Raw genomic sequence first — 26203 nt, forward strand, 5'->3', positions numbered from 1 at the left:
TTGATGATCTTGTAGTTATTTTATTAATCAGTTTGATTACAATGAACATACCATTTCTCAACTGTACATGCCATTACATGGTCACCCAAAGGAATATCCTCCCCACATGTCAAGGCAATAGGCTCAGTAGGTTTTTGAGTTCACACACCCACATCCACACCCCCCCCCCCCCACACACACACACACACACACACACAGAGTTCCATGTGGTAGGACATGTGAAAAGCCATATTTGTGTCTGCAGCTCTGACCTTTGGTGTTAGTGACCTTTTTTTGTAAGAGCTTACAATTTTTAACCTATATTGAATCCAGGTGACGCATACACACATTCACATACACAGACACACATTTCACCATGCCAATAGCACTCAGTTCAGTTGTGCTAAGAAAACAAAAAGCTGACCTCAAACTTGGAAAAAATGTAACATTCAACATTTAATTATTGCTTCATATATAAACCACATAATAAAATGTGTCCTCTACACCAAGTTTGAAACTGAATAATTTCCAAAAAGCACATATACATTATTTTCAATTACCACAGTATTACCAGTACAATATAAATATAATTATGTTATTGCAAAATACTGTTCATATCTTTGCTGTGAGGTCATTTTTCCGGTATACCGGAAAATCTTGAGTAGTAATATGTGGAACAGTATTTTGCAAAAACATACTTATACGTCACCTGCAACTACGAATTCATTTTTGAATTCATTTTCTCAATGCGAGATTGGTGACAGGTGACGTATAACAATAATACAGGTAATAGAGTACTAAAATGTTAAATTATTTGTAACACCATTCATTACACAGACAAGGATTTAGAATCCATAATTAAAAGAAAAAGATTTCATATCACTTTTAATCATAAAATCAAAAGAAATTTCACATCTGGTTGAATAAAATCAATAAAGTAATGAGTTGTAATTTGAATAATAAACATACATAGAACAGTTAAACACAACTACAGGTGTTCAAAGTACTTAAATCTAAATGCACAAAATGCACCAATACTGAGTTGCTTTATAAGTACACAATTATATTATTGTTTAAGCTAGCTTATTCCCTTTATACATTTCTAGTACTTTTTGTTAACACAGTTACAATGAAAAATTCATCATTATATGGGTGCTCTGCTAAACAGGCCTTTCCAAAATTTATCATGGTGGCGCTCTACTTCCTGTCTGTGTGTACCTTGGGGTATACATATGTACCTTGAGGTATATACATGTACATGGTACAGATTACTTGTTAATCATACAGCACTGCTGCTTTCTGTGGTGTCTGCTGAACAGTATGAAAAACATCCTTGATGTACACTTCTACAGAATACCAAGTGACAAGCTCTTAAAAACAGTAAAATGAGGTGATGATATCCCCAATTTGAGCAAAAGGTGCTGTATTCGCAATTTCCTGTTTGCAATCTGTTGTTGCAAGTTACAGTAAATTTTGGAGTGCTCTCAGTAACAATTCCCTATCTAATACATGATCTGATGCTTAAAAACACAATATTTCCAGACAATAAACATTTTAATATCAACATTTTTGTACAATAGCATCCATATAATTGAGTGACCTCACAAACTAATAGTTTACTATGAAGACAATGTCAGTCAATAAGAAAAGAAAGTGACTTGACATGACAATAACGTTTTACATGAAATAAGCAGACAGACATTTAAGAATGAAGTTTTCCCGTCAAAGTAATCACTATTCAAGCTATCCTGCTGTGTGTTGTATCATCCTCTTCCCGGTCCCTGACAAAAATTATCCTGCTACTTTTTTCTTTCATTGGCATAATGAAGTAAGTATTTACTGTCTCTGTGTTTGCATTCACTTGTTTCTACATTTACCAATGGGGAAATGATTTTGTTAGACACCAAAATGTACTAGTAATATCTCTTAGAATTCCACTCATAGTAGTGTATACACTATCATGGCAGTGAGGACCCTGGGGTTAAGTGAGTCTTTTCACTAAAATTAACAATATTTTGTACCTAAAACATGAACTTTTCAAGTCCTGTTCGTACAATTTTATTTTCAAATGTGCATCAGCAACCAAAACACTGGATTTAAAAATTCTTCTACTTAGTTTGTTATGTTTGTGAACTGTTGGGAATATTACTGGATCTTGAGGGTCATATAACCATACAGTACAAAGAATTCTAAAGAATATTACTTTTACAATGGAAAAGGGCACTAATAGTAATGCACTTTTCATAATAGAAAATACAAGATACCAGCCTCAAATGTGACAAGAATAACAACACATCTTCTGAATATTTAAAAAAATGTATGTGTATCGTAGGCCTGTAAGTAGTAAATGGGTGATACCAAAATAGAGACAGGAAAGAGATGAAACGTATTGCTATAAAAATACAAGGTTATTGAAGGGAAAGAAAGCTATCAGAACTATGACATTTATGTACAGCATTCAAAAATGTCTTCTACTAACAGTAATACTTTGCTGGAAACAAAAAACATGAAAATAAGTAATGGCTAAAATGCCTTCTTGTATATAAATACAGTGTACCAAGTTTAGAAATGTGTAAACATTAGTCATTGGTAACTAGTTGAAAACTGCAAATCACAAACATTTCTAGTGGTGAAAATATCTATGTTTTCAGTATATTCCCCGAATGTACTTATCCTTAAAAGTGAGTAAGCCCTGTGACAGAGAAAAAAAAGAACTACTGGCAGAAAAAAATATCTACATCATTAGGCAAAATATGTATACAGCCAACAACATTCCTATATGTACTATTTTGTTAGGGGAAAATAATATGCAGGTCATTACCTGGAGAGAAGAAATTACAAATGAAAACAATACTACATAAGACTAAATGACTGTGCAAATATTGTTAGTACTCATATCAATATGGTTCAATTGTTGACAACTGTCATTTCATTTGTGAAGATTTGAAATTTTCTTTGGATGGAACTTCACAGGCAAGAAAAGCTCAGTATTATGACTACTTTGTCTTTCCATAATATCATTTCTTGTAACCACCCCATCCCTTATCCATATGCAAATAACAAATTCTATTTGGTTAACTGACTTGTAAACTCATGGCAGCCTTCCTTTACATCGTCCTTTCAAAGTAGACAGCCTCTAACACTACATGTACAACGATGACATGTGTTATGCTTACTAACTGGTGACACTCCATCATAGCTAAGATAACCATTACTGATAAAATTATATTTGAAAAAACCAAACCTAATGACAAGAGAAGCCTCAAGTGTATACAAATGGTATATGCTAGTACTTATAGTTTAGGAAAATATTACAGCTTCCATGTCCACCATTCTTTCAAAGTAGACAGCCTCTAACATTAGCAACATGTAGTCACTTGATGATGAGTGTCATAAAACTATATGCAAAGAACTGACAAATAACTAGAAAATTTCCTACAAGTTATTTTCCTTTTCACTACCTCCAAATTGCTTAAATCCTCACACCTAATGTGTCATTTCTATGTATTAAGTGTACATCTCACAAAGAATCGACACACTTTTTTAAATTGTTAACATTAAAAGTCTATGCAACTCTGCCTCAAATGCAACATTTTCTTTAATCATTTAATTCTTTATTAGTTTGGCATCTTTTTTATTGTCATTTATCATCAAACTATCAAAATACGTAGCAAGAATAATAGAAGTTTTCTATTCTCAAAAAGTTCAAAATTGTAAATTTCTTTGCACTTCTATGGCAAGATATGTCTAATAACTTGTAATTTTCTTGAATAAAATATATACCCCCGACATCTCCCACTCCCAAATCTTTCCAAAAAATTCTTGGAAAATGATTATACATACAGCTTTCCATCCAACAAAAACACTCCTAAACACAAATATGTTACATATTACATATCTGCGTACATTGTAACCACACTGAAGTCAGACTCTATACAGTACTGTACTATACTTTGGGTATGAGATTTATACGTTTATCATAACATCTGATAACATAAGGATAATAAAATATTTCAATCTGCCCAAGACCAAGCTAAACCCATTGATTTATCATTGGTTTGTATTAACTTGTAAATTATAAATTTATTTTTACTATATCAACATTCTCATAAATTGATACATTATTGACACTTCACCTTGTAGATAGTATGTCATCACTGGTTGTAGTAAACATGACAAACCCATTTCTGCACTGAAAACGAAGGTATGCCCCAGGGATGAGGTTTAATGTATTAATTCATCCACAGTGTAATTATAAAATTTGTATAGTCACATCTTTTATTTTGTTAATTTTTTTTTAAAAGTTAAGTAAACAGGTTATAGCATAACAGAGCAGATTTTTTTCAGCAGACCTGTATATTTTTCTCTCTTGAATATCTGCACAAAAGACTTAGTGATCATCTAAACTGGTGTTGACTCCTGGGCTTACATTATAATGAATACACAATAACAAAGTAAAAGACAACACAATTGGTACATACAACCAATGCTGATGTTTACTTTCTCTCTGGAATCATATTTTGCAGTGGTTCCAAACTCTGAGTTGAATTAACTTACCTGTATATAAGCTAAATCAGTTGATTAGCAATGAGCTGTAATTATATCCAGTTAAATGACACAGACTTGTGCTATGACCATCAAGATCAAACAGCAAAATGCCCATCACTTAAAATGTACAAAGGGATGGAAATATTACTAGTAGTGTACAACACTGTCCTGCTGTCATATAACAAGTCTATGCCATTGAAACGTGTACAATAACAGCTGTAAATGGCCAAGTGATTTAGCTGAAATATACTAGGTAAATTATCTAATATGTTCAGAATTTGAATCTACTACAAAAAGTTTAAATACTGATACTGTACGTTGTCATTTCTCTACAAGCAGTATCTTCAGGACAACACTCATTTCTCTATTTAGCTGGACAAGTAGTATCTTCAGGACAACAGTCGTCACAATCGATTACTGCAATGTTACACTGTTAATAAGTAAGAAAAGAGAAAATAACGTGATTAAAAACTTAAACATTACCATTAAATGCAAAACAATATACTTCACATTATATGGTTTGAAACAGAAGAGCTATGTAAATGATGTGTGATTCTGAAGCTGCCCCTCCTTCTACAAAATGTACACACTGTGAAATATTTCATTTCCACTGTAAGTCTATTTCACCTCTTTTCAGCAGAGCAAATATTATGAGATCATATCAGCATATAATGAATTCATAGATATTATATTAATATATTCATAAATTCAGTGCTCATCAAAAGGAAAGACATTGTACAGTTAAAAAAATGAAAAAACAAAACAATATATATATATAACTCAGTGAGTATCAATCTGCTAAGACAGTGCTCTATACCGCAGTGGCAGAGCGCAATAGTTTTGGTAGTACTGGAACTCTTTCTTGGTTGTAACTCGGAGTTTCACACATTGTGCGATCATCAGACAAGTGCATTTATATATATGTTGGGGTAGAAGAAAATCAAGTAGGCTTTTTCGTCTCTACAAGCCTGTTTCGTGAGTAAATCACTCGTCAGCATCTCCTGATATATATATATTATATATATATATTACATTATCTACATTACATTATCTAACCAAAAGTTTATACTTTCATATAAACCTTATTTTGTTATTTTTTTGTTAACTATTATTACTGTAGTTTATTATATTTACTAGTTTAATTTAGCACCAAATACTTATTGCAGAAAATCCAATGAAGTAATGTAGTTTTCTTAACGGACGCAATAAAGATTCTATTCTATATAATAATTAGGTAAGATATAGATAATAGACTTAATCGGTATGTGATTATATTGTTTATTTGGTGTGCTAATCTCATATGTCATGGAGTTCTGTCATAGTAATTTTTCCATACCTGATTTCCAGATTTTGGCTGGTTCTTATAATTATCTTCAGCAATTTTATATTTCTCTTGTTGGCATCTTAATCTGTTATCATTAACACATGCTGAAAATTACAAAGTGGGGAGAATTACAATCATGAACATGAAGCCAAGAATAATTTAGTGTTGAAATTTACGACAATAATCTTTCAATATGCATTTCAACACGGGATACTAACACAAAATTGGTACTGTATCTAATGTAATGACAAATAATGCTGTTACAACTACTATGTACAGACTACAAGTGTGAGTTTCACTCTGAGGTGACACAATAAACCTCAGACCACTGTGGTCTTAGGTTAAACTGATAAGCTTGATTTGAGACTCCATTCACACTGAATTTGTGTACCTGACACAGATCATGTACCAAAGTCATCCAACAGTGGCTTCAAAAATATAAATATTACCAGATGCAATTAACATTTTTTGAAATGTTGTAATTAATGACTGTCATTTTATTTGATTTATTTGATCATAGACATAAGATTTAATGACTGGCAGTTATATGAGGTACTTTAATCCTCACTACTTCATTACAACAAGTCAACTGAGCAAACATTATGTGATGTGAAATCAAGAAATGATTTTCCGAAAACTCAAAGCTTATGGAGTAAAGTTTCCCTTCAATAATAAACTACTTACAATCCAACTCAATTATTGCAGTTTTCTTTGTACCATCTGCTCCTTCACATGTATAGGTGCCATTTGATTCTATACTGACTTCTACAACCAACCAACTGACGTGGTCATGGACGCACTCATTTCCTTCTACTACTTTGGCCCAGGCAAGTGTATTTCCAGATAATGTGGTCACCTCCACACCCTTTGGGTCTTTCCAAGTAAAAGTTGTGTCAGCACCACTTTCAGAACAACACAAGACATTGACGGTTCTTCCCTGACAGGATTTGATGATTTCATCTTTGCCACAGGTAGGAGAGTAAACAGTGAGCTCTATGGTACAGCTCCCACTCGTATAAATTCCTTTATCAGCTTTTTCACAATTTTTAATGAGCAAACCAACTCCATTAATAACTTGGGACTTGGATCCATCTGTATTCAATGCTTGGTTATCTTTCTTCCACTCAGTATCTTGTATAGGGCAAGATAATACCTTATTTTGGCCCTCTTGACACTTGACTTTTTTGGTATCTGCAGAAACTTAACCAAAGAAAAATGTATATATTGTAAAAAACCATGTTTTTTTAAAAATCTTTTTAAATTAAAACAATTGACGACACGTCTAGGAGAAGACACTGTGAGTTCCCAACTAATGTACTGTACTTTTAAGCTATTTCTTAACCACTGTCTGACCACAAAGAACTCTCAGTACTGGACACAAATATTATTTTACTTTTCACAAGGTTTTATATTACTCGCATTGAATAGCTTGATTTTGGTATAAGACTCAAAAAGCCAGAATTTTGACAGATAGGTACGAGAACAAGATAGTGGTACCATGAGAATGCTATTCATTTATAAAATCACAGACACTTACTCTATGTTTAAACACTGCTTTAATAATACACAATGTATTAAAAAGAAGTACAAGTATGACAATGTCATTTTGGCATTTGACTTGAGAGGTCATTATTCAACTCACAGTGTCGTCACGTCAAGCCATTACTAGACCAGATAATGACATGTCATAACATTTATGAAATCTGAATCTTTATATGTTTCACAGCTCACAGCCAGTTAATGTTAAACTAGGACAGATATGGTTGAAAACTGGTATGAATACACTATATGCCATCATCAATATGTGGTACTTTGAGAGGCAGTTTGTCTAATAATATAGAAGGTTTCTTTTTGAATACTCAATGCTATTAGTAGATTAGATTAGATTAATTTTTTGACAAATATGACTATAAAAATCGAAAAGGAATACGTCACTTTGAGCAACTTACCTTGAGCTGCACCAGTTCTACAATTGTTGTTATTAAGTAGGAGAAAAAAAAATAGAGAAATACAAATGTACATTTAAATTCCGATGGACATTTACATTATCTACAAGTTTATAAATAGAGATGGCTACTAGGTAATGTCTGTAAATATCATGTCCTGATTGAAATACTTCCTGATAGGATAGTGCTTTCCCACCCTATGCTCAAAGCGCATTAAATTTATTACCCCTCACTCGGATCTTTATCGGCACAATGACCTTTATACTTCCTCAACTCCCAGGGGAGCATACAATCCATTGCAGCCTTTATAAGTGCATAGGATTATTAAAAGCAGTCGCATTGCAACCTCTATCTTATCATGTACTTTGAATAGTTAGTTGTGCATTTGCTGATAACACATATCAACGATAATTTACAAGTTTAATGCATGAGGTATTTAGAATCACATTTAGTTCATTATATTCATCATCGCAGTATATCCTTTGACTGTATATGAAAAAGATGTCACTGGGGCATCCTTATCATCCCTCCCTTATGGAAATGGTTTGACAAGAAGAGTGCTCACAACAGCTGATCTTTCAGTCTATATTACTACAGTTCAACACGTCTTCCATGTGTAAAAACATAGAACCCAACACTAATCTGCTGGTAGCTGATGTCTAAAATATCATACAATTACCTTGGAGTCTGGCAATCTACACATTGCAAAAATAATCTTATCAATGCCACTTACACGTCACTTTTGTCTTTACATTCATTCTCATGAAATATGCAATGTGGATCCATGTTACATTCATCGGGAAAAGCTAGATATTTATTACAGAGTTTCATTGACAACTGTACAACTCTGTCATCAAAGCCAATATACAGATAGTCACCAGAATATTCCATCACTGAAATCTTTTCCTACAACGAAAAAGATGAAGAACACATTGTAGCCGCCAGGCAACACAGATTTTCAGAAGTACTCAATGGAAAGCATTATACTTCGGACATATAATAAAAATGCTTAGAAATCAACAGTACCTGTCATTTTGCACTATAACAGCAAAACAGGGATTTCTCATAGTCTATAGGTCCCTCCATTTGTAAAAACGGGAGCAAAGATCTAATAAACAGGCAGCCCTTCAACAAAGTTCATTTTCAAGTTTTGCAATTTTTTGTTTGGATCTCTATTTCGAGGAATAATGTTTAAATAACAATACTGTTTTCTGTTCAAAGACATTGCCCTCCCCCCTCCCCACATCAATTAAATCTCTTAATTCTTGGTACCTGTAATAGAATTTTACCACTTCGATGCATCAAAAAATTAAAGATCATTTGATTTCTTGGTCATCAATACTGTACAATAAGTCTTGTTCTATATTAACCGTCTCGCATGGACTAGTGAAAAACTACTGTAGAGATACTAAGAATTGGTTCTAAAATAAGGTTTCCTACAAGTAGCTGACAATCTATGAATGACAGACATATGAAAAGTTGGGAGAACTTAATAAAAGATAAAACATTGTATGAAAAATTCACCTTGCTTGACACTTGCATCTCTTGGAGTACTTTCGCCGTGTTATCATTATCATTGTAGAGAACCTTTAATACAGTTCCTTTGTCTATACAAGGAAGGAATGGTAAAAGATAACTTTGAATGAACAACTTAAATATCACCTCATATCATAGCATCAAATCACAGCAATTTTTTATTTTTATTTCAGACATTACAAACGTAACTACATCATGAGCATATTGAAGTAGTAAAATCCTGCTATAATTTGTTCTCAATGACACAAAACAAGGGTGAAAAAAGTGACAAACAGTGAAAGCATATCAAGAAACAAGTTTTAATAGAAGACACATCACCCCTTCCACATACTTTTATCATTGTGTCTAAACAATGAAATGGAATTTCTTGAAATACTGACTCAGAAGATCAATTCATCTAAATTTATCAATTATATCCTACTTGGTCAAACAGAATGATACCCCCTGTCATATCTCATAGCATGGGGGCAAACACTTGTATGTTTTATGGTACCTGAGCTATTATATCATGCACAAGCCAAGTTGAACAAAAAATATGGAATTTATACCCTGGTTGTTCTACATCATGACAACTAGTGTCTATACACTGTGTGTCTATGTCACTGGTTCTGCTTTGTTCGAAATATGAATCAAAACGTTAAAAATTGCCACGATTACTTTCCCTGATTTTTTTTTATAATACTGGCACTGGTATAATATGTTATTCGCCAATATTTTTCTTCATTTAGCTGGGTTTTGTCACTACTGGTCTAGCAAATTGTACTGACACAGTCCCCTTAGGTCACTCATAAGTCATATTATCCTTGGCTGAACAAAGAAAAATATTGAGGAATAACATCTAACAGGGAATTTGCAATCCAGACTGAGCATGCTCAGATGCAAAGGACTATGGGATTATCTGAGGTTATCGTAATACCTATTTACATCACATTTTATAGAAAAGTTGGCATGGCCAATATGTCTTGTGTTGTAACAGTGCAGTCCCTCAAGAAGAAAGAAATTCAGCTCACTTAGATATCATAAGAAGTTATTCCCCAATATTTTTCTTCATTCAGCCGAGGATAATATGACTGACCTAAGGGTCGTTTCTCACTTCCAGTCACTAGACAAGTAGTGACAACCCTTAGGTCAAGAGTATTTTCTGGCTGAATGAAGAAAAATATTGGAGAATACCATAATTATAACAGCACCAGTGATATAAAAACAAAATTGGGGAAGTAATTATAGTAATTTTGAATGTTTTGTTTCATATTTTGAACACAGCAGAACCGATGATGTTGACACATGTTGTTGTGACATAGATGCGTGTTGTCATGACTTAGAATGACCAAAGTATATATTTTATATTTTTAGTTTAACTTGGCTCATGCATGGTATTATCAACCTCGCCCTTGTTCCCCTCCAACTTCTGTAAAGTTTTGTCAATGATAATTTTTACCTGTGCCAATAAACAAGATAATGTCACCTCCAACCTGTGTACTAACAATCTTAGTGAACTTAACACCAATATAGGAGTCTATCAACTGAGGTGCTCCTTCAGATTTCAGGTTATTAGACAACAAAGGATGTGATTTCAAGGCCTTCAGGGTATCTTCATCTGGTGTTGTACTCTGACACTGTTTACAAACAAAGTACAAAGAGTGTTCCTTGAGTTCAATTCATTTACAACTTATAACACAATAATATATGCAAACTAAGTTTTAGATGTCTATCAAAAACAACTACTGGAGAATCAGACTATTGGCAAGTACCCTTATCAAAGATAGACATTAGAAAAAAGTTTCAAATACAAACAAGTCTTCATAGAAAACTAAGTCAAATACTTTATTTCTATGTGACAATGTGGCTTGATTGAAAAGAAATTGATGGCAACAAATAAACACAACAACTTGTCTGTGCTATTGATTTTGATAGTTATACTATAGATCCTGGAGGTCAAAGTTCAAGGTCTTGAAAGAAAGCTTACACCTGATAATAATATAGGGGTAAACACTTGATTGAAGTATCTATGTATTAATAAATGTTTTTGAGTTAAATTATGGGAATCATGATTGTTCACTACAGATAAAGTAGCCATTCACTTAAAAAGTGACATGAGCACCAAAAGTAATGCATGCATACTTTTTGTACCGTCCATGAGGAAGGTTATACATTGTGGATGAAAAATCTGTGTGTGTGTGTGTGTGTGTGTGTGTGTGTGTGCGTGTGTGTGTGCGCGTGTGTGTGTCATTGCTGGCAGCTTCAATTGAATTGAAATTTAGTAAACATATTTCTTAAGGTAATGGTTAGAACAGACAAGATTTTGGTGAACATTCCAAGAATATCAATGATTACTTTGCATAATTATATGTTTTCCGTAATTAGGCTATATTGTAAGAATGCACACTTCAAATTCAATATAAATTTGTGACATACTTAAAACATAGCTAATCACATGTTATATTGCATGCCAACAATTATTGTGTGAAGGAATGAAAATCTAAAGACTTTGCCCTTATGGAAGGCATTCAATTTAAATCTGGTTTGTTCTGTATTACCTTTATATGTTATGATTGGCATTATTCAAAACTAGTAGGGGCCACGCAAGAAATAGCTTATTTTTAACATCCTGAAAGTCAAGGTCAAAGTTACTGTCTTTACAAGAAAGCTTGCATGTGATTACATGGGGTTAGACGCTTGGATGGAGTCCATGTATTTGCTAATCCCTTTGTGCATATAGAATATGTGACGTTGTAAAGGAAGTCTAGAGCAATCTAAAAAATCATTGTTTGACAACTTAGAGCTTTACTCACAGCGCCAGGTGCTGGGTCAAAAGTTGTTGGTACGTCTCCCCATAACGAAGCAGTATTTGCTGGATCAAGCTGATCTACATATTTAGTGGAAGTATCAACGTTAAATAAGTCTTTAATCTTTGATAGCTTGAAAGAACACAATGCTGGCTCTGATACACCGTTTCTGCAAGACACAGTATTATAAGAATAGTTAAATAATAACACATGCCAGCGAGGGCAATACCCATTCATCCAATCTTTCATTTGTCCATTCATTGTTCATTCTCCTTTGTCATCCATAGGAATGTTTCCCTTTCATGGTGCATTCATTTTCCAAATTGTACTTGTAGATACTATTGAATACAAATGTAACATTATTTGTAGGAGCTCGACTGACCCTACAGCTCATTTATAATCACATTTATAGGACTTAGAACTGCAAGTAAAAGGCTTGGTGTCTCCCTGTAGTGACTTTGTCATCTTGAGCACGCAACACTAGAAGAACTTATCATGATTTTGGTTGATTGAACAGTACCTCTGTTAGTTATCAAATCATGCACGTTGATTGCAGTAATCAATACAGTCTAGGTGTACATTGTACTAAAGAATATTAAAAGATAGAAATATGCCTGGCTGGACTTTTTTTGTAACCATAGCACTTGGCAACACAGACAGTTGTATACTCTTACCTGTTTCTAGTAAATACTCCAAAGTAAGTTGTATCTGAGTCATAATCAACATCATCTGTGTCCTCTAAAGATCCAAGAAAAGTGTATTCAGCATTATCCACATTTCATACAAATGGATGTTTTTTCAACTTAATAAGTTCCTCTTCAGGTAGCTTGGAGATAAATTTTCAAAATCAAAGTTCATCTATTCTCTCCAAACTTTGCCCTATGAAAGCAAATTGTTCCTTCTTTTGAAATAATATAAAAATACCACCAATGGCATTGTAGCACAAGTGTACAGTTGTTTAAAAATGTTCATCCATATGCTAGTCCATGCTAACAATACAATGTAGGTGTTCATTTGCTTAATGATTATCCAGTTGCCTATCCAAGACTTCTCCTTTAAGAGTAAACTTACCCAAAACATCATACACGGTTCTAAATAATTCATCTGAATCTTCTGGCAGAGAACAATCAAGACGAGCTTTCAAGAAACTGGACCATTGCATTTTCAGAGCATTGTCATTTCCCCCTACATCATCCTGTGGCAAAACAAGACAGGTACAACATTTGACACCCGAAATTAAATCATTTAAAGATTTTTTGGCTTAGAAAGTAATAAGAGAATTTAAATCAAGCCTTGTATATTTTGTTATATAACACACTGTTTTCATACAGCCTTAGGTGATTGGCTTAGATCACGTCATGTGACACATTGTTTTCATACAGCCTTAGGTGATTGGCTTAGATCACGTCATGTGACACATTGTTTTCATACAGCCTTAGGTGATTGGCTTAGATCATATCATGTGGTATGGACTAGTCATCCATGGTGACCTCAATTTGTATTGAGTGGGGCGCTAGTCATGTTGTACTTTCCCTATCCATGTAGTGCAGGAGTCTTTTCGGTGATTAGCTTTGACTATGGAAAGAATAAGTGCTGAGAATATGATGTGTTATAAAATATGCATTGCCCGGCCTTATTTGGGCACTAGCAGATGTCATATTACCCTTTATCAGTACTGTTATATAGCAACTATTTCCCTTGGCTTTCACCCTCTGGGTGGGGGGGGGGGTGGGGGTGGTGCTGGGCAGTTGTTGCATAATTGTCTGAAAACTGATCAGTTTACAGTGTGTTATGCTAAGGCTATTATTAGGTATCACAAGTTGTGTTTAAACTCCTAACTTTGTTTGCCTCCCAAACCCCTCAGTGTTCAACAGGCCTCTTCTAAGCCAGATATCCTAATTTCTATAAGGCCAAGAAAAAAAGAATTTCTGGACAGGACAGTTTGTCTAAAATGGTGCGATGACACGCTTCTTTAAAGTCTTAACATACCTGTCACTCAGTCTACTATTTATGGCAGTTAATGTTCTTTTTATTTAGTACTTTAGAGCAAATGTGTATGTGGGGCAGATGTCATTTGCTTGTTCATGATTGGCCCTGTATTTGTCTTACCAATGTGGGGGTATTTAAGTAATGTGTGTGCTGACCAGAAACAATTAATCTTTTATTTTTGGCCTAACTCTATTTAGAGAGATTGTGCCTTGAAGGACTGGTGAAAATGACTTTTCTTGGTCCCCAAGGCATATTGAAATGCAGCTAGCTAAGATAAACCCTGCTTTAGTTCAGTCATGTTGATACTGTGGCACATACAGTATTTTGTAATTTCCTGAGTTTTTTCAGATGACACACAGACTATTTGATAATTATGTTTTCTCATCAAAATATTAATGACTTTAGTTTTAAACCTGTGAAATTTAAAGCTATCATTTCAATTAAAATGAAATGCCTTGAACATAGATACTTAGGGGTGAACAAATCATTTTGTGAACTGGTGGTCCCTGGACCAGTGCCTTAAAAAATTCTGTGGTCCTGCTGAAAGAATTAGTGGTCCCGGTCCTGCTAATATGAAACATTAAATCTTGCCTATGTGAATCTGTATATTCAGACGACTTTTTAACAAAGTTATTAACAGTAAGGTACTGGTACGATGGACCAGACAAGGTAAAATTTGTGTGGTCCGCCCAAAAAATCGCTAGTCCCGGACCCAGGACCAGTGGATTTGTTCACCCCTGATACTGCATAGAATATCAAACCAACCTCACAGACTTTGGAAATCCTGGAATACGTCAGGGCCTCTGGATACTGAGTGGTGATTTCATTGACCGTTTCCCGGTAAAAGAAAAGCACAGTAGGACTAAATTCTGAATTGATTTTACCAAGTGAGTATGAATCAATGAACTCTGCTGGTCCTGGATACAGACAGAAAACACACAGATGACATTAAGGTGGTCATGTGTATGAGAATTGGGTATTTAGTTTGGATATTTGTAATTTATAAAACCATTTTATCATGGCTTCCTACTTGAAAAAATCAACATGAAACAACACATGCCAAGTCCTCATTTGTAATGGCAAAAGACTGATAAGTGTGTAAAATGTTTGTTATTGTACGTACAATAACAATCTCTTTCACAATTTTTTTTTTTTAGCTTTTTGCAATGCATTGATTTACAAATACAGACTTGGTCTATGTTGTCTGCATTCATTTTTCAAGTAGGAAGCCATAATAAAATTGTTTTTTATAAATTAAAAATCCAAACTAAATACCGAAACCTCATCCAAAAGGCCACTTTAATGCAATGAGTTGATGTCAAATGAGTATAAATTCTGTCAATCTGTGTGAGAAATGGTATATTTCAGATGGACAGATGGATGGACGAATAGAGCCCACTGTAATAGTCCCCTTTGGGGTACTAGAAAGAAATCAGACATGTGATGCATCAAGATCACTTTACCCTATCATGTAATGGAATTGTCCAAATGATGACACACTTTTCTGTCATCTTTTTCAAAATATATCATATTATATTGTTTGATAAGATCAGCTCGTGTTTTACTTGTAGATATATGCACCTGGTATATGAAATTGCATACTTGCTGTGAAAATAGTAACCAGGCTGAATTCGAACCTGAGTGAATATGCTTGTAGAAATATACCTCATGGGAGAAATTGTGTGAATGCTGTGAAAATAACCCAAGGGAATCTGCTTGTAGAAATATACCTAGTGGGTGAAATTGTGTACATGTATATGGTGTAAAAATAACCTGAGGGAATCTGCTTGTAGAAATATACCTACTGGGTGAAATTGTGTACATGTATATATGGTGTAAAAATAAACTGAGGGAATCTGCTTGTAGAAATATACCTACTGGGTGAAATTGTGTACATGTATATGGTGTAAAAATAACCTGAGGGAATCTGCTTGTAGAAATATACCTTACTGGGTGAAATTGTGTACATGTATATATGGTGTAAAAATAACCTGAGGGAATCTGCTTGTAGAAATATACCAACTGGATGAAATAGTGTATATGGTGTAAAAATAACCTGAGGGAATCTGCTTGTAGAAATATACCTATACTGGGTGAAATTGTGTATATGGTGTAAAAATAACCTGAGGGAATTTGCTTGCAGAAATATACCTTACTGGGTGAAATTGTGTACATGTATATATGGTGTAAAAATAACCTGAGGGAATCTGCTTGTAGAAATATACCTACTGGGTGAAATTGTGTATATGGTGTAAAAATAACCCAAGGGAATCTGCTTGCAGAAATATACCTTACTGGGTGAAATTGTGTACATGTATATATGGTGTAAAAATAACCTGAGGGAATCTGCTTGTAGAAATATACCTACTGGGTGAAATTGTGTACATGTATATATGGTGTACAAATAGCCTGACGGAATCTGCTTGTAGAAATATTCCAACTGGATGAAATAGTGTATATGGTGTAAAAATAACCTGAGGGAATCTGCTTGTAGAAATATACCTATACTGGGTGAAATTGTGTATATGGTGTAAAAATAACCTGAGGGAATCTGCTTGTAGAAATATACCTACTGGGTGAAATTGTGTATTTGGTGTAAAAATAACCCGAGGGAATCTGCTTGTAGATAAATGCTTGTGGAAGGTGAAAGTTGCAAGCATACCATGAAAATAATTATCGAGTGGCACCTTACAAGTCTCGTCAAACCAAAAATGATATCATAATATAAGTATTGATGTAAAGTACTCACTTGATACCCATTTGCCATCTGCTGATGTTTCAATATCATGTACACCATTAGCAGGACCACGAGATATTGCTACATCACCGGTAGCTTTGTATGTCGTTGCTGAGAACACTTTCTTATTCTGACCAAAAACAGCTGTCACAGGTACATCAGGGGACAATGGACACTTGCGTTCTCCATCAAAACTAGGATCACTTTCGTCAACTAAGGACAACTGAAAATAGGGAAAATTCCAAACCAAAGTCAATATACCATATACATATTATTATAATATTATTAGTTTAAAAAAATTATTACCAATATACCTGGAAATTGGAAAAAGTACTGCTGTAATCAATATTACTGGTAATAGCTAAAAAATGTGTAAATAGGTGAGTGTACACCTCAGAAGACTAGAAATTCAGTAATGATCAGAAGATGAGTAGAACATCAATACTACATTAAATACATTATGAAAATATTCACAAAATTATAGGCATACAGCTGACATTATATTTATTGGGGGTGGATGATGTTGGTGCTAAAAATTAAAATTGAATGAATCATGCAATGCCAATATGATTTACTTACTGTATCACCAGCTTTAGAGACAAAGTAACATCTTTGGTAACCAAGATTTGTACCACAAACCAGTAAATTATCGGTATCAGTTGGATCTTGTAAGATAACTTTGATGTGATTCTTGCAGTCATACTCCGCCTGGATAATTTTTTAAATCAAAACATAAGATAGTATGTCATCACAGGTTCAGTTAGTATTGTATTATAAGCCTATTCAACATTATGATGTATTCACTTGTGTTTTCATGCATAATGAACTAACAGGTGTTTGATCTAAACACGACTTCTAGACAAAATGATCTTTAACACTGATCCAAGTTCCTGTAAAAGAACAGTGCAAGGGTGAGGGGCATGTCTCATTACATCAATCGATGCTCACTTCATGAATGGCATCTGCTGTTTGCTGGTAAGGTTTTCATAGCATGGGATTCTAAAACAAACCATGTGATTTAAACAGAAAACTAGTTTTAAAGAACTATAGAGGTACGAATCAAAAGAAAGAAAAAAAATGGACTGTAAAGATGTGTCATGTCACTCTGCCCTCACTGGCCTGCTATTATAAAATACAGGTTGATTGATGTGTGAGGGCGTCTTGTCACAGTGTACCTTACAGACTAAGAAAAAACCTCAAGAATACTCACATTTTGTGTTGAGTCACTACAGTCAAGTGGTCGTGGATCTGGTATGATGGGAATTGACAACTCACACGTTTTGCCACTGTCACATAACTGTACATGAATCAAAAATGATAGATAGTAACATACATTCACAGCAGATAGATATAGTGATAGTCATTTTTTGAAAGTGTAGAAACTATTCTCATCACGGCCAGTATACAGGCAATGGTTGATTTTCCAGTTCCAAGATGCATGAGATTACAATGTTACTATGTTACAATGTTACAATGTTACAATGTTACATTTAGGTTTTTTTGTCTTTATCATAACAAAGGTCAAAAGTCAAGGTCAAATTTAATAATACCAGCAGAAACATCATATAATTATGGGGTTAGACACATGCACAAAGTCCCAATGTATTGTAGCCCATTACTACAACTAGTTGATTTTAACAACAAATATAGCCACCATTCCTTCAAAAGTTAAGCAACTTCTATCAAAAGTGATTCAAACTAAAATGTGTACCATATTCTGTTTTACCTTTCCACATTACATTTTAAACAAATTGGCCATATTTTATTATTACAATCTGCAAAAAAACCCAACAAAAAACAAAAAATCTCTGGATTTTAATATTCAGCCTTGAAAGTAAAGGTCAAAGTAAAATCTAATGATACCAGTAGATTATGAAAGTGGACATTATTGAGATAATATAGGGATAGACACATGAATCATGTCTCCATGTTTTATAGTTTGTTAGCTATTGTGCAAATCATTTAATTTTTATGACAAATATGGCTGCCATTCATTCAAGTTTTAAAAGTGAAGATACTAAGAAATGTGCAAATGACAAGCATGGTATGTGATCTTTGTACCAAGTTTTAATAAATTTGGCATTTGCATGTCAAAGGTACAGCTGTAAACAGACTGGTGGACAGTATTCACTTTGGGCTCTGCTCATTGGGGATAACAATAGTTTTAATATACCTAGTGATAATGCTGTGCCATGATTCGCTAGAATCAGTCACGTGATAGGAAAATAGAATGACTATTTCCCTAGGGAAATAGTTCCATCAACTTTTACATGGTCACGTGACCACCACGCGTTCACAGCAGGTCAAAATGGCAGCTTCTGACGATGTGGTCTGCCACCGCGAGTTCACAGCATGAGGTATATTATAAAACACATATTGCCTGGCCTATATTCGGGCTATAGCACCCGTTCATTACCCCCTCGTGACTGTGATTCTGGTAACTCACAGGCCCTCGGGTGTAATAAACGGGTGCTATAGCCCTCATGGCCAGGCAATATGTGTTCACTATGAGAGATTTTAGTAGTCTGTTAGATCTATATGACGTCTGCTTTCAGTTTGTTTGGACCAAAATATTTTGTTTAAAGCCCAGTTTGAACATTATTAGGGGTAAGTTTTAGGTGTAAAGTATAGTTGTCTTGTACAGTCAGCTATAGAAAAATTTGGTTCAGAACAAAAGGACTGATCATGTCTAATAAATGATAACACTGATGTGAGAACCTGGGATTGAATCACTTGCCTTTAAGTTGCTATAATCATGGTGTTAAAGATCTTGTCTAATTTTAAACAAAAAACTCTTTATACTTACACTAGTTATATCATCAAGAGGAGCCATAATCACACATCCTTCATTTGATGTCTTGTATACTGCCCCCATGTATAAACGGTCACCCATTGGATAGAGAGTTTTGTAGTATGCTATGTCACCATTTGTATATGTAGTTAGATCTGAATCTGTGAGACAAAGAATGTGGATACTAGTATGTCATTAAAATCAGACTGTTAAAAAAAGTATAATTATGAATAGAAAGTATCACCAACATGTACTCATACATATACAGTTTTTTATTAACAGACCGGCCGACTGGCAGACATACCCATCATTTTGAAGGTGTTACGATGAGAAACCATAGACCCTATATGAAACATAGAATTATAAATGAAGCTGTCATAATTTCTACATACCTTCTAATCCAAATTTTACCGCCTTCACTGATTCCATACACACAACCACTGCAAGGATAACTGTTCCAACAGTTTTCATCATTGTTACTTCCTTTTAGTAAAAAAAACCCAAGAAATCTGCCATGTTGAATAGTAAAATACATACTTTAATATAACATTATTATGACGATTACTTCTTTGAGTTATAGAAGCACCGAACCTCTAACCCTGATGAGGTCATATACCTCACATCTTGCCTATACATCTCTGTATACATGTACAACATTCTGTATTTTCAATGGAATGCTCATACTACGATGAAAATCATTGGCAAACTAAGATAGACACAAACTAAAACTACTGAATATTCATTCATTGGACCATGCACTAGCCAAGTTGAACAAAAAAAAATGGAATATGTACTCTGGTCGTTCTATGTCTAGGTCACGACAACATGTGTCTATGTCATTGGTTCTGCTGTGTTTGAAATATTAGTCAAAATGTTCAAAATTGTCATTACTTTCCCCAATTTGTCTTTGATATTACTGTCACTGGTATAATTATGTTATTCTCCAATATGTTTCTTCATTCAACCTGGAAAATACTCGTAGCCTAAGGGTTTTGTCACTACTCGTCTAGCAACTCATAGTGAGATAGGCCCCGAAGGTTACCTTGGCTGAACGATGAAAAATATTGGGGCATAACATCTAATTGTCAAAAATTTACATAATGCAATCAAAACTGATGATAGTTATCAAGGAAGTATTGTAGACTAGTATGTCTGCTTTCAAGGATACTGAAAACCTGGAAATTTTCACACAAATTTTTAAAAATATATTTTCACTTATTTCTCTGGAAACCAAAAATGCACAAATAAGTAGTGACTAAAATGCCTTCTTGTAAATGAACACAATGTACCAGTCTGGTAATTAAATTAGTTAAAATTAGTCTTTGAGAACTAGCCGAAGACTGTAAAATCGCAAACTTTTCTAGCGGAAAAATATCTAGGTTTACATTACACATGTATAGTGAATTGTGTAAAGTTGAATTTAATACACTACAGTTTGCTGAACAAAACGAGACATGATTGATGACGGGTGTGGTGCATAGAAAATTAGAAGTGAATATACATTTGCATGAAGCATCTTGTTTCACTATAATTAAAACTCAAATATTTAAAACAAAATTAATTCTGTTTCAATTGGCAACTGTAAACATTATATAAAAGTACCAACATATTTTCATAGCTGATTATTTCATATGCTTGTTGTTTCTATGGCAATAATCAAACATTTTGACGTGCATTGTTGTCATTATCTATAAATAACAAGGGTGTGGCACACTGTGTATAGCAATTAAATTAGTGCAGCAGACAGTATCCTATTAAATATAGATGTACAACGTTAATAAACGAGTTATTTGACCCACTTCTCTACAAAACCATACAAAATGATGTTTACACTGCTGATCTGTTTAGTTTAGCTTTATATTCTTATAACTGAACTTCAGTTTGTTTGCTTGTTTTCTAAAGAAGTATCATAGGGTACTTCTACTACTGTTAATATTGCTTCAATAAAGGAAGGTTAATACAACAAACAAGTGATCCAATTTAAGTGAGTGCATAAAAATTTTGCAATTTGACTGATTGAACTATAATGTTGATAGAGTTGTCTTGGCATACAGCCAATGTTATCACTTGTATAGCACAGGTGAACTAAAGGTTCTGCAGTGCTATAGGCATGGAGAAGTGTGTGTCTGTGTATGTGTATGTGTATGTGTACATGTACATGTAAGTGTACGTATACGTGTATGTGTACGTTTATGTGTATGTGTATACATGTGCATGTGTATGTGCACGTGTATGTGTACATGTACATGCATTTGTATGAGTATCACTGTATGTGTATGTGTATGTGTATGTACTTGTACTCTGGCGTGGGCATTAAATTTTGACTGACAGTTACAAATTGACCAATCAGGAAAAAGAGTGAAGACCGGTGTATCAGCAGAGTAGTAAATTTATCTGATGTTGGTGGCGAGAGTGTATTTTCTGTGTATGAGAAGCAATAAATGCCATCCAGGGAAGAGTGATTAGACACAGAAAAGCAAAAGAAAAACATGACCCCTGACTAATTGAACAGACAAGACTTACCTGGACGGCATTTATTATGTGTGCATGTATGTGTATCACTGTGTACTTGTACATCACTGTGTACGTGTATGGGTGTACAATTACATACACTCAAAGAAACCTACAGGACAAATTTGTCTTATTTTCCTAGGAATGTACAAATGATACATTGTTCAAGACAAGATGATCTCATGATGTGCATGTGTACATACACAATTGTTCTTGTTCTTGTACATGGTTGAAAAAAGGTGCAAATAAATGAGATCTGGTACATGAATTTGTTATTGCATTGTCGGTACATCCTTACCAAGGCTGAATAAACATGTACCCCCCACCTCCCCTGGTACTAAGAATGTTTCATCTAACACACATTACTCTGAACATTCAATTATTCTCTGAAATTTACACAATACAATCAATGTAGATGATAGTTTGATAGTTTTCAAGGACACATATAAATACAGTGAATTATGTAAAGTTTAATTTAACGCATGGCATTACAGTTTGCTGAACAAAACAAGACATTATTGATGATGGGTGTGGTACATATATGTCACAAAACAAAATATACAGCAGCTGCTGCATAGAGCAATTAGTTTCCCCATAAACTTGGATATTGTTAGCACTGGAAATAAAAATCTGCCTTAGGTTGTCTGTTTCTAATTCTTTACTTCTGGCATGTCTATTTTTGCCTGGGATGAAAATAGATGCTGATTTATGGATGTGGTAGTCACAACCCTAACAATGTATCAACTAACACACTCACGTACATCACAACAAATATGATACAATGATACTAACTAATCCTAAATGATAGCAATTCAGTCATAATCTGAATAGCTAGTCTAACATTCAAAGACCTGAATACCTTTGAACTCGATGTCTATTTTATACTTGATCTGCTTTTTCACAGTTGTCATTTCTTAATTCATAAGAGTTATTATAATATGAAATTCAGAATACACATGTAGATAAAATCTTAATACTGAACTGAATTCATCCATTCTGAAGGAACTCATGAAATGTTGTAAATCTATCTAAACATTGTAGAAACATTCTGTCGACTTGAATTAACATCACGTGTTTGCTGGTCGATGATTATAGCACAATATATTTGACTGTGATGACTCCAAATATAGCCGTTCCCAGTTTCATTTATCGTTACACGTATGCTATGTAGTCCACTTACGGCCTTAGTCAATAAATCCGAAATTCTTTTTGACGTGTACCGTTGACTACTAACTGGATGGACAAACATCTGTATACAATTACGATCTGGGAATTTGGGATCACCACAAGGCCCTTAAGGTTAGGGATAAGGTCCCTAGAGATAATGAATGTGATTCTTATCCACCACGATTCGAATGATTCCCACTGTTCCGGATCCTTGTTCGACAATTCAGTACTCTGACTTCAGTGACAACTACTAACAAATGGTACACAACGCCAATATATAACGAGTCGGCTAAAAACACAACTTACCGATATCAAGAGGTGAACTTTCTTCTTTTTTTATCAACGAATACTGGGTAGAACTGAGTTATTTTTCCCCAGTACAGCAGGAAGTAGAACTACCGAGAAAAAATATTGAGTGTTTACTTCCTTGTACATTATCAACTACAATGATTATGTAAATTACGAGGTCATCATTGGGTCATTTGCTTCTAATTTCTTGAGTATTTCAGAATACACACCAACATTTCTTAAATTCTTCAGATTTAGTTTTATTTTGAAAGAGCCTTACAATTTCACAGCCAATGCGATCATTTTCTTTGCTCAAAATGATAACAACTTGCATTTTTTATTCCAGTATAACATTGTATAAGTTCACATCCACACATGATTGCTACTTAGTACTTGATCGTTTGACGGCTGGTGTTTAACCAGATATTCACCTGCTACTAATATTTACCGAGTTTACAACACACTATCCACATCTACGTATCAATAACAATATGATATTACCTTAACAGTACCTTATATTTATGTCGTCGTCATCTCTGAGGTAGCTGATACAATATTGCATGTATTATTATGTACTAAACTAACCGTCTAGATCTGATCACAACACTGGCTACCTTTGACCTCACCCTGAGCTGTGATAACAATGTTTTAATCATCCGCCACTACCAATCAAATCACCGAGCTACTGACAATCTCTGGACAAAGTCGATTTTAAATAACCCAATTTCAAATAAAAATATGAAATTTGATTAATCAAAGTGAACAGGTAGATAATTTTATTTGAATGTAGAAGATACTAATGAACAATGCACGGCACTGCGTATGTATACATGACTGTTGTAAAGCAAACCGTCTCCAATGGTTTATAGCACTCACACACAGGATAAAGGTAGTGAAAGTACTTCCTCACAGGGGTGTGTAATATTTCATAGATTGTTGTTTTCTTATTGCTTAGAATGCCGTTTTCTTAGGAAAATATCGTACTAATCTTGCTGCTACAAATGTATCAATCTCTATACTACTAAGAAATAGTCTCTTCCTCTTACATGTAGGAATATATAATCAAAAGGTTGTTATATTTAGTCTGTAGACCTGGAAAACAACAATCTATGAAATATTACACGCCCCTGTGTACTTGCTTGATTTCGCCAAAGATGTGTTAGTTGTCTGTGGTTTCGATTATTTAAAAAAAAAAATATTATTTCCTTCATTCTCCTCTTTTAATGCCAAATAAATATATTGCCCATATAAGATTTTAATCGACTTAAATCCATATTTTGGCTTGACATTTAAATACTTTTTATACAAATTTAGAGGTTTTTTTTCATGAAAACTTGGTGTACTGCTCTAAGGATTAATAGTTTGCAATGTGATGTTTTAAGGCTTGTTACAATAACAAAACTTTAGAAAAATAGGTTCTAATGTTTCAAACATTGCACCAACAATTAAACCTTTTATCCTGCATCTTAAATGTTATCACGCGAAAATAAAGTTTGGGCCACAAGAATTTTCGTTTTGCAAATTAATTTTCTGCTCTGTAAAAAGAAACTTTTGTCACGGAAATGGTACTTTTTGCTTTGATATTTTTATTTTGACCCCAAAAATTAATGTCTTGTCATATGAAAGAAAAGTTTCATCCTTGTATTGAATATTTGCTCTCAAAAATCAATTATATATTCCACAAATTTAGTTTTCCTCTGTCTTCTGTGGGCCATCGTAAAACACTATTAGTCTATAATTAGAACGGTTGAAAGCACTCAATAACTTTTTCAACTGACATGGACTTTCATTTTTAGTAAGTGACCATGGGACTTTGGATGGATGTGTTTATTTGTTCATTTATTCTTTGGTCTAAGTTTACTTGTTTAAATTGTTGTGTTTATATTGTAAGTCTCAATGTTTATCTTCAGTGTGACAATTAATTGTGTTTTCCTGATAAAGCATACTTAAATGCAAAACCTGCGGGCCGGATGTTATAATTTACTGTCGTTTCTGTACGCATTTCTAAATTATATATTTACAAATGTACTTTGTCAATATAAAATATTTTTATGAGGAAAAACTAGAAGGAATCCATATTTTTCAGTGGAAGTTTGTTTTAAAAAGCTCACCATTCTCATAAATTAGAAATCAGTATCAGCAATGTTTCTATGCAACAAGAATCACTACATGTTGGTACATACCCCTATAATTATACCCTCACATTAGCCATGTCCCTTGTTGGGGCATGATGGTACAATTGTGACTATTTCGCATATAAGAAATATGTAGTAATTCTTGTTGCATAGAAACATTGTTGATACTGAATTGTAATTACTGTTGTTCATGTTTGTCAGTATTCATTCATTTTTTGTTTGTTTGTTTGTTTGTTTGTTTATATTTCTGTAAACATAACCTTGGAGTAATTATACTGTCAGTATAATTACTCCAAGACATAACTAACTAAGCCTGATCACCTTGTGATCATAGTCTAACTTTTCCTGTTTGAACCAAAATTAAAAGTTATGCTGTAAGTTATTCTAGCAAGTGAAATGACATAGCTTTTAATTTGATAACATCAGGCTGAGACGTTTAAGTAATATTCATTTCAACAATTCATCA

The 26203-nt window shown here is 33.9% G+C and overlaps 1 protein-coding gene across 2 annotated transcripts; it reads right to left on the bottom strand.

The window, feature by feature from the left end:
• Nucleotides 1–449: 449 nt before the first annotated feature.
• On the bottom strand, nucleotides 450–24208 carry LOC144443199 (semaphorin-2A-like). 2 transcript variants are annotated; one of them, XM_078132592.1, is made up of 18 exons: nucleotides 24104–24208; nucleotides 23621–23709; nucleotides 20029–20119; nucleotides 19652–19797; nucleotides 18056–18142; nucleotides 17425–17553; nucleotides 16858–17068; nucleotides 14874–15025; nucleotides 13191–13314; nucleotides 12794–12857; nucleotides 12126–12288; nucleotides 10772–10949; nucleotides 9322–9404; nucleotides 8531–8703; nucleotides 7801–7817; nucleotides 6536–7051; nucleotides 5864–5955; nucleotides 450–4957 (listed from the first exon to the last, which is right to left on the bottom strand). In XM_078132592.1, the coding sequence occupies exons 3-18, from the start codon at nucleotides 20108–20110 to the stop codon at nucleotides 4892–4894; spliced, it is 2283 nt and encodes a 760-aa protein (XP_077988718.1). In that variant the 5' UTR covers nucleotides 20111–20119; nucleotides 23621–23709; nucleotides 24104–24208; the 3' UTR covers nucleotides 450–4891. The 2 variants fall into 2 exon arrangements, with proteins under 2 accessions (XP_077988718.1, XP_077988717.1); XM_078132591.1 differs by having other exon boundaries at nucleotides 20029–20145.
• Between the last annotated feature and the right edge of the window lie 1995 nt (nucleotides 24209–26203).

The sequence above is a fragment of the Glandiceps talaboti genome, chromosome 12 (genome assembly GCF_964340395.1).
Source record: "Glandiceps talaboti chromosome 12, keGlaTala1.1, whole genome shotgun sequence".
NCBI lineage: Eukaryota > Metazoa > Hemichordata > Enteropneusta > Spengelidae > Glandiceps > Glandiceps talaboti.

Bases quoted from the DNA above. Each gene is read 5' to 3' on its own strand.
- LOC144443199 (XM_078132592.1), bottom strand. From the start codon at position 20,110: ATGATGAAAACTGTTGGAACAGTTATCCTTGCAGTGGTTGTGTGTATG. The intron at 15,026-16,857 runs GTGAGTACTTTA...GTCTGTATCCAG, and splicing joins AGATGGCAAATGGGTATCAA to GACCAGCAGAGTTCATTGAT. The intron at 4,958-5,863 runs GTATGGAAAAAT...ACTTATTAACAG, and splicing joins AGCCAAAATCTGGAAATCAG to TGTAACATTGCAGTAATCGA.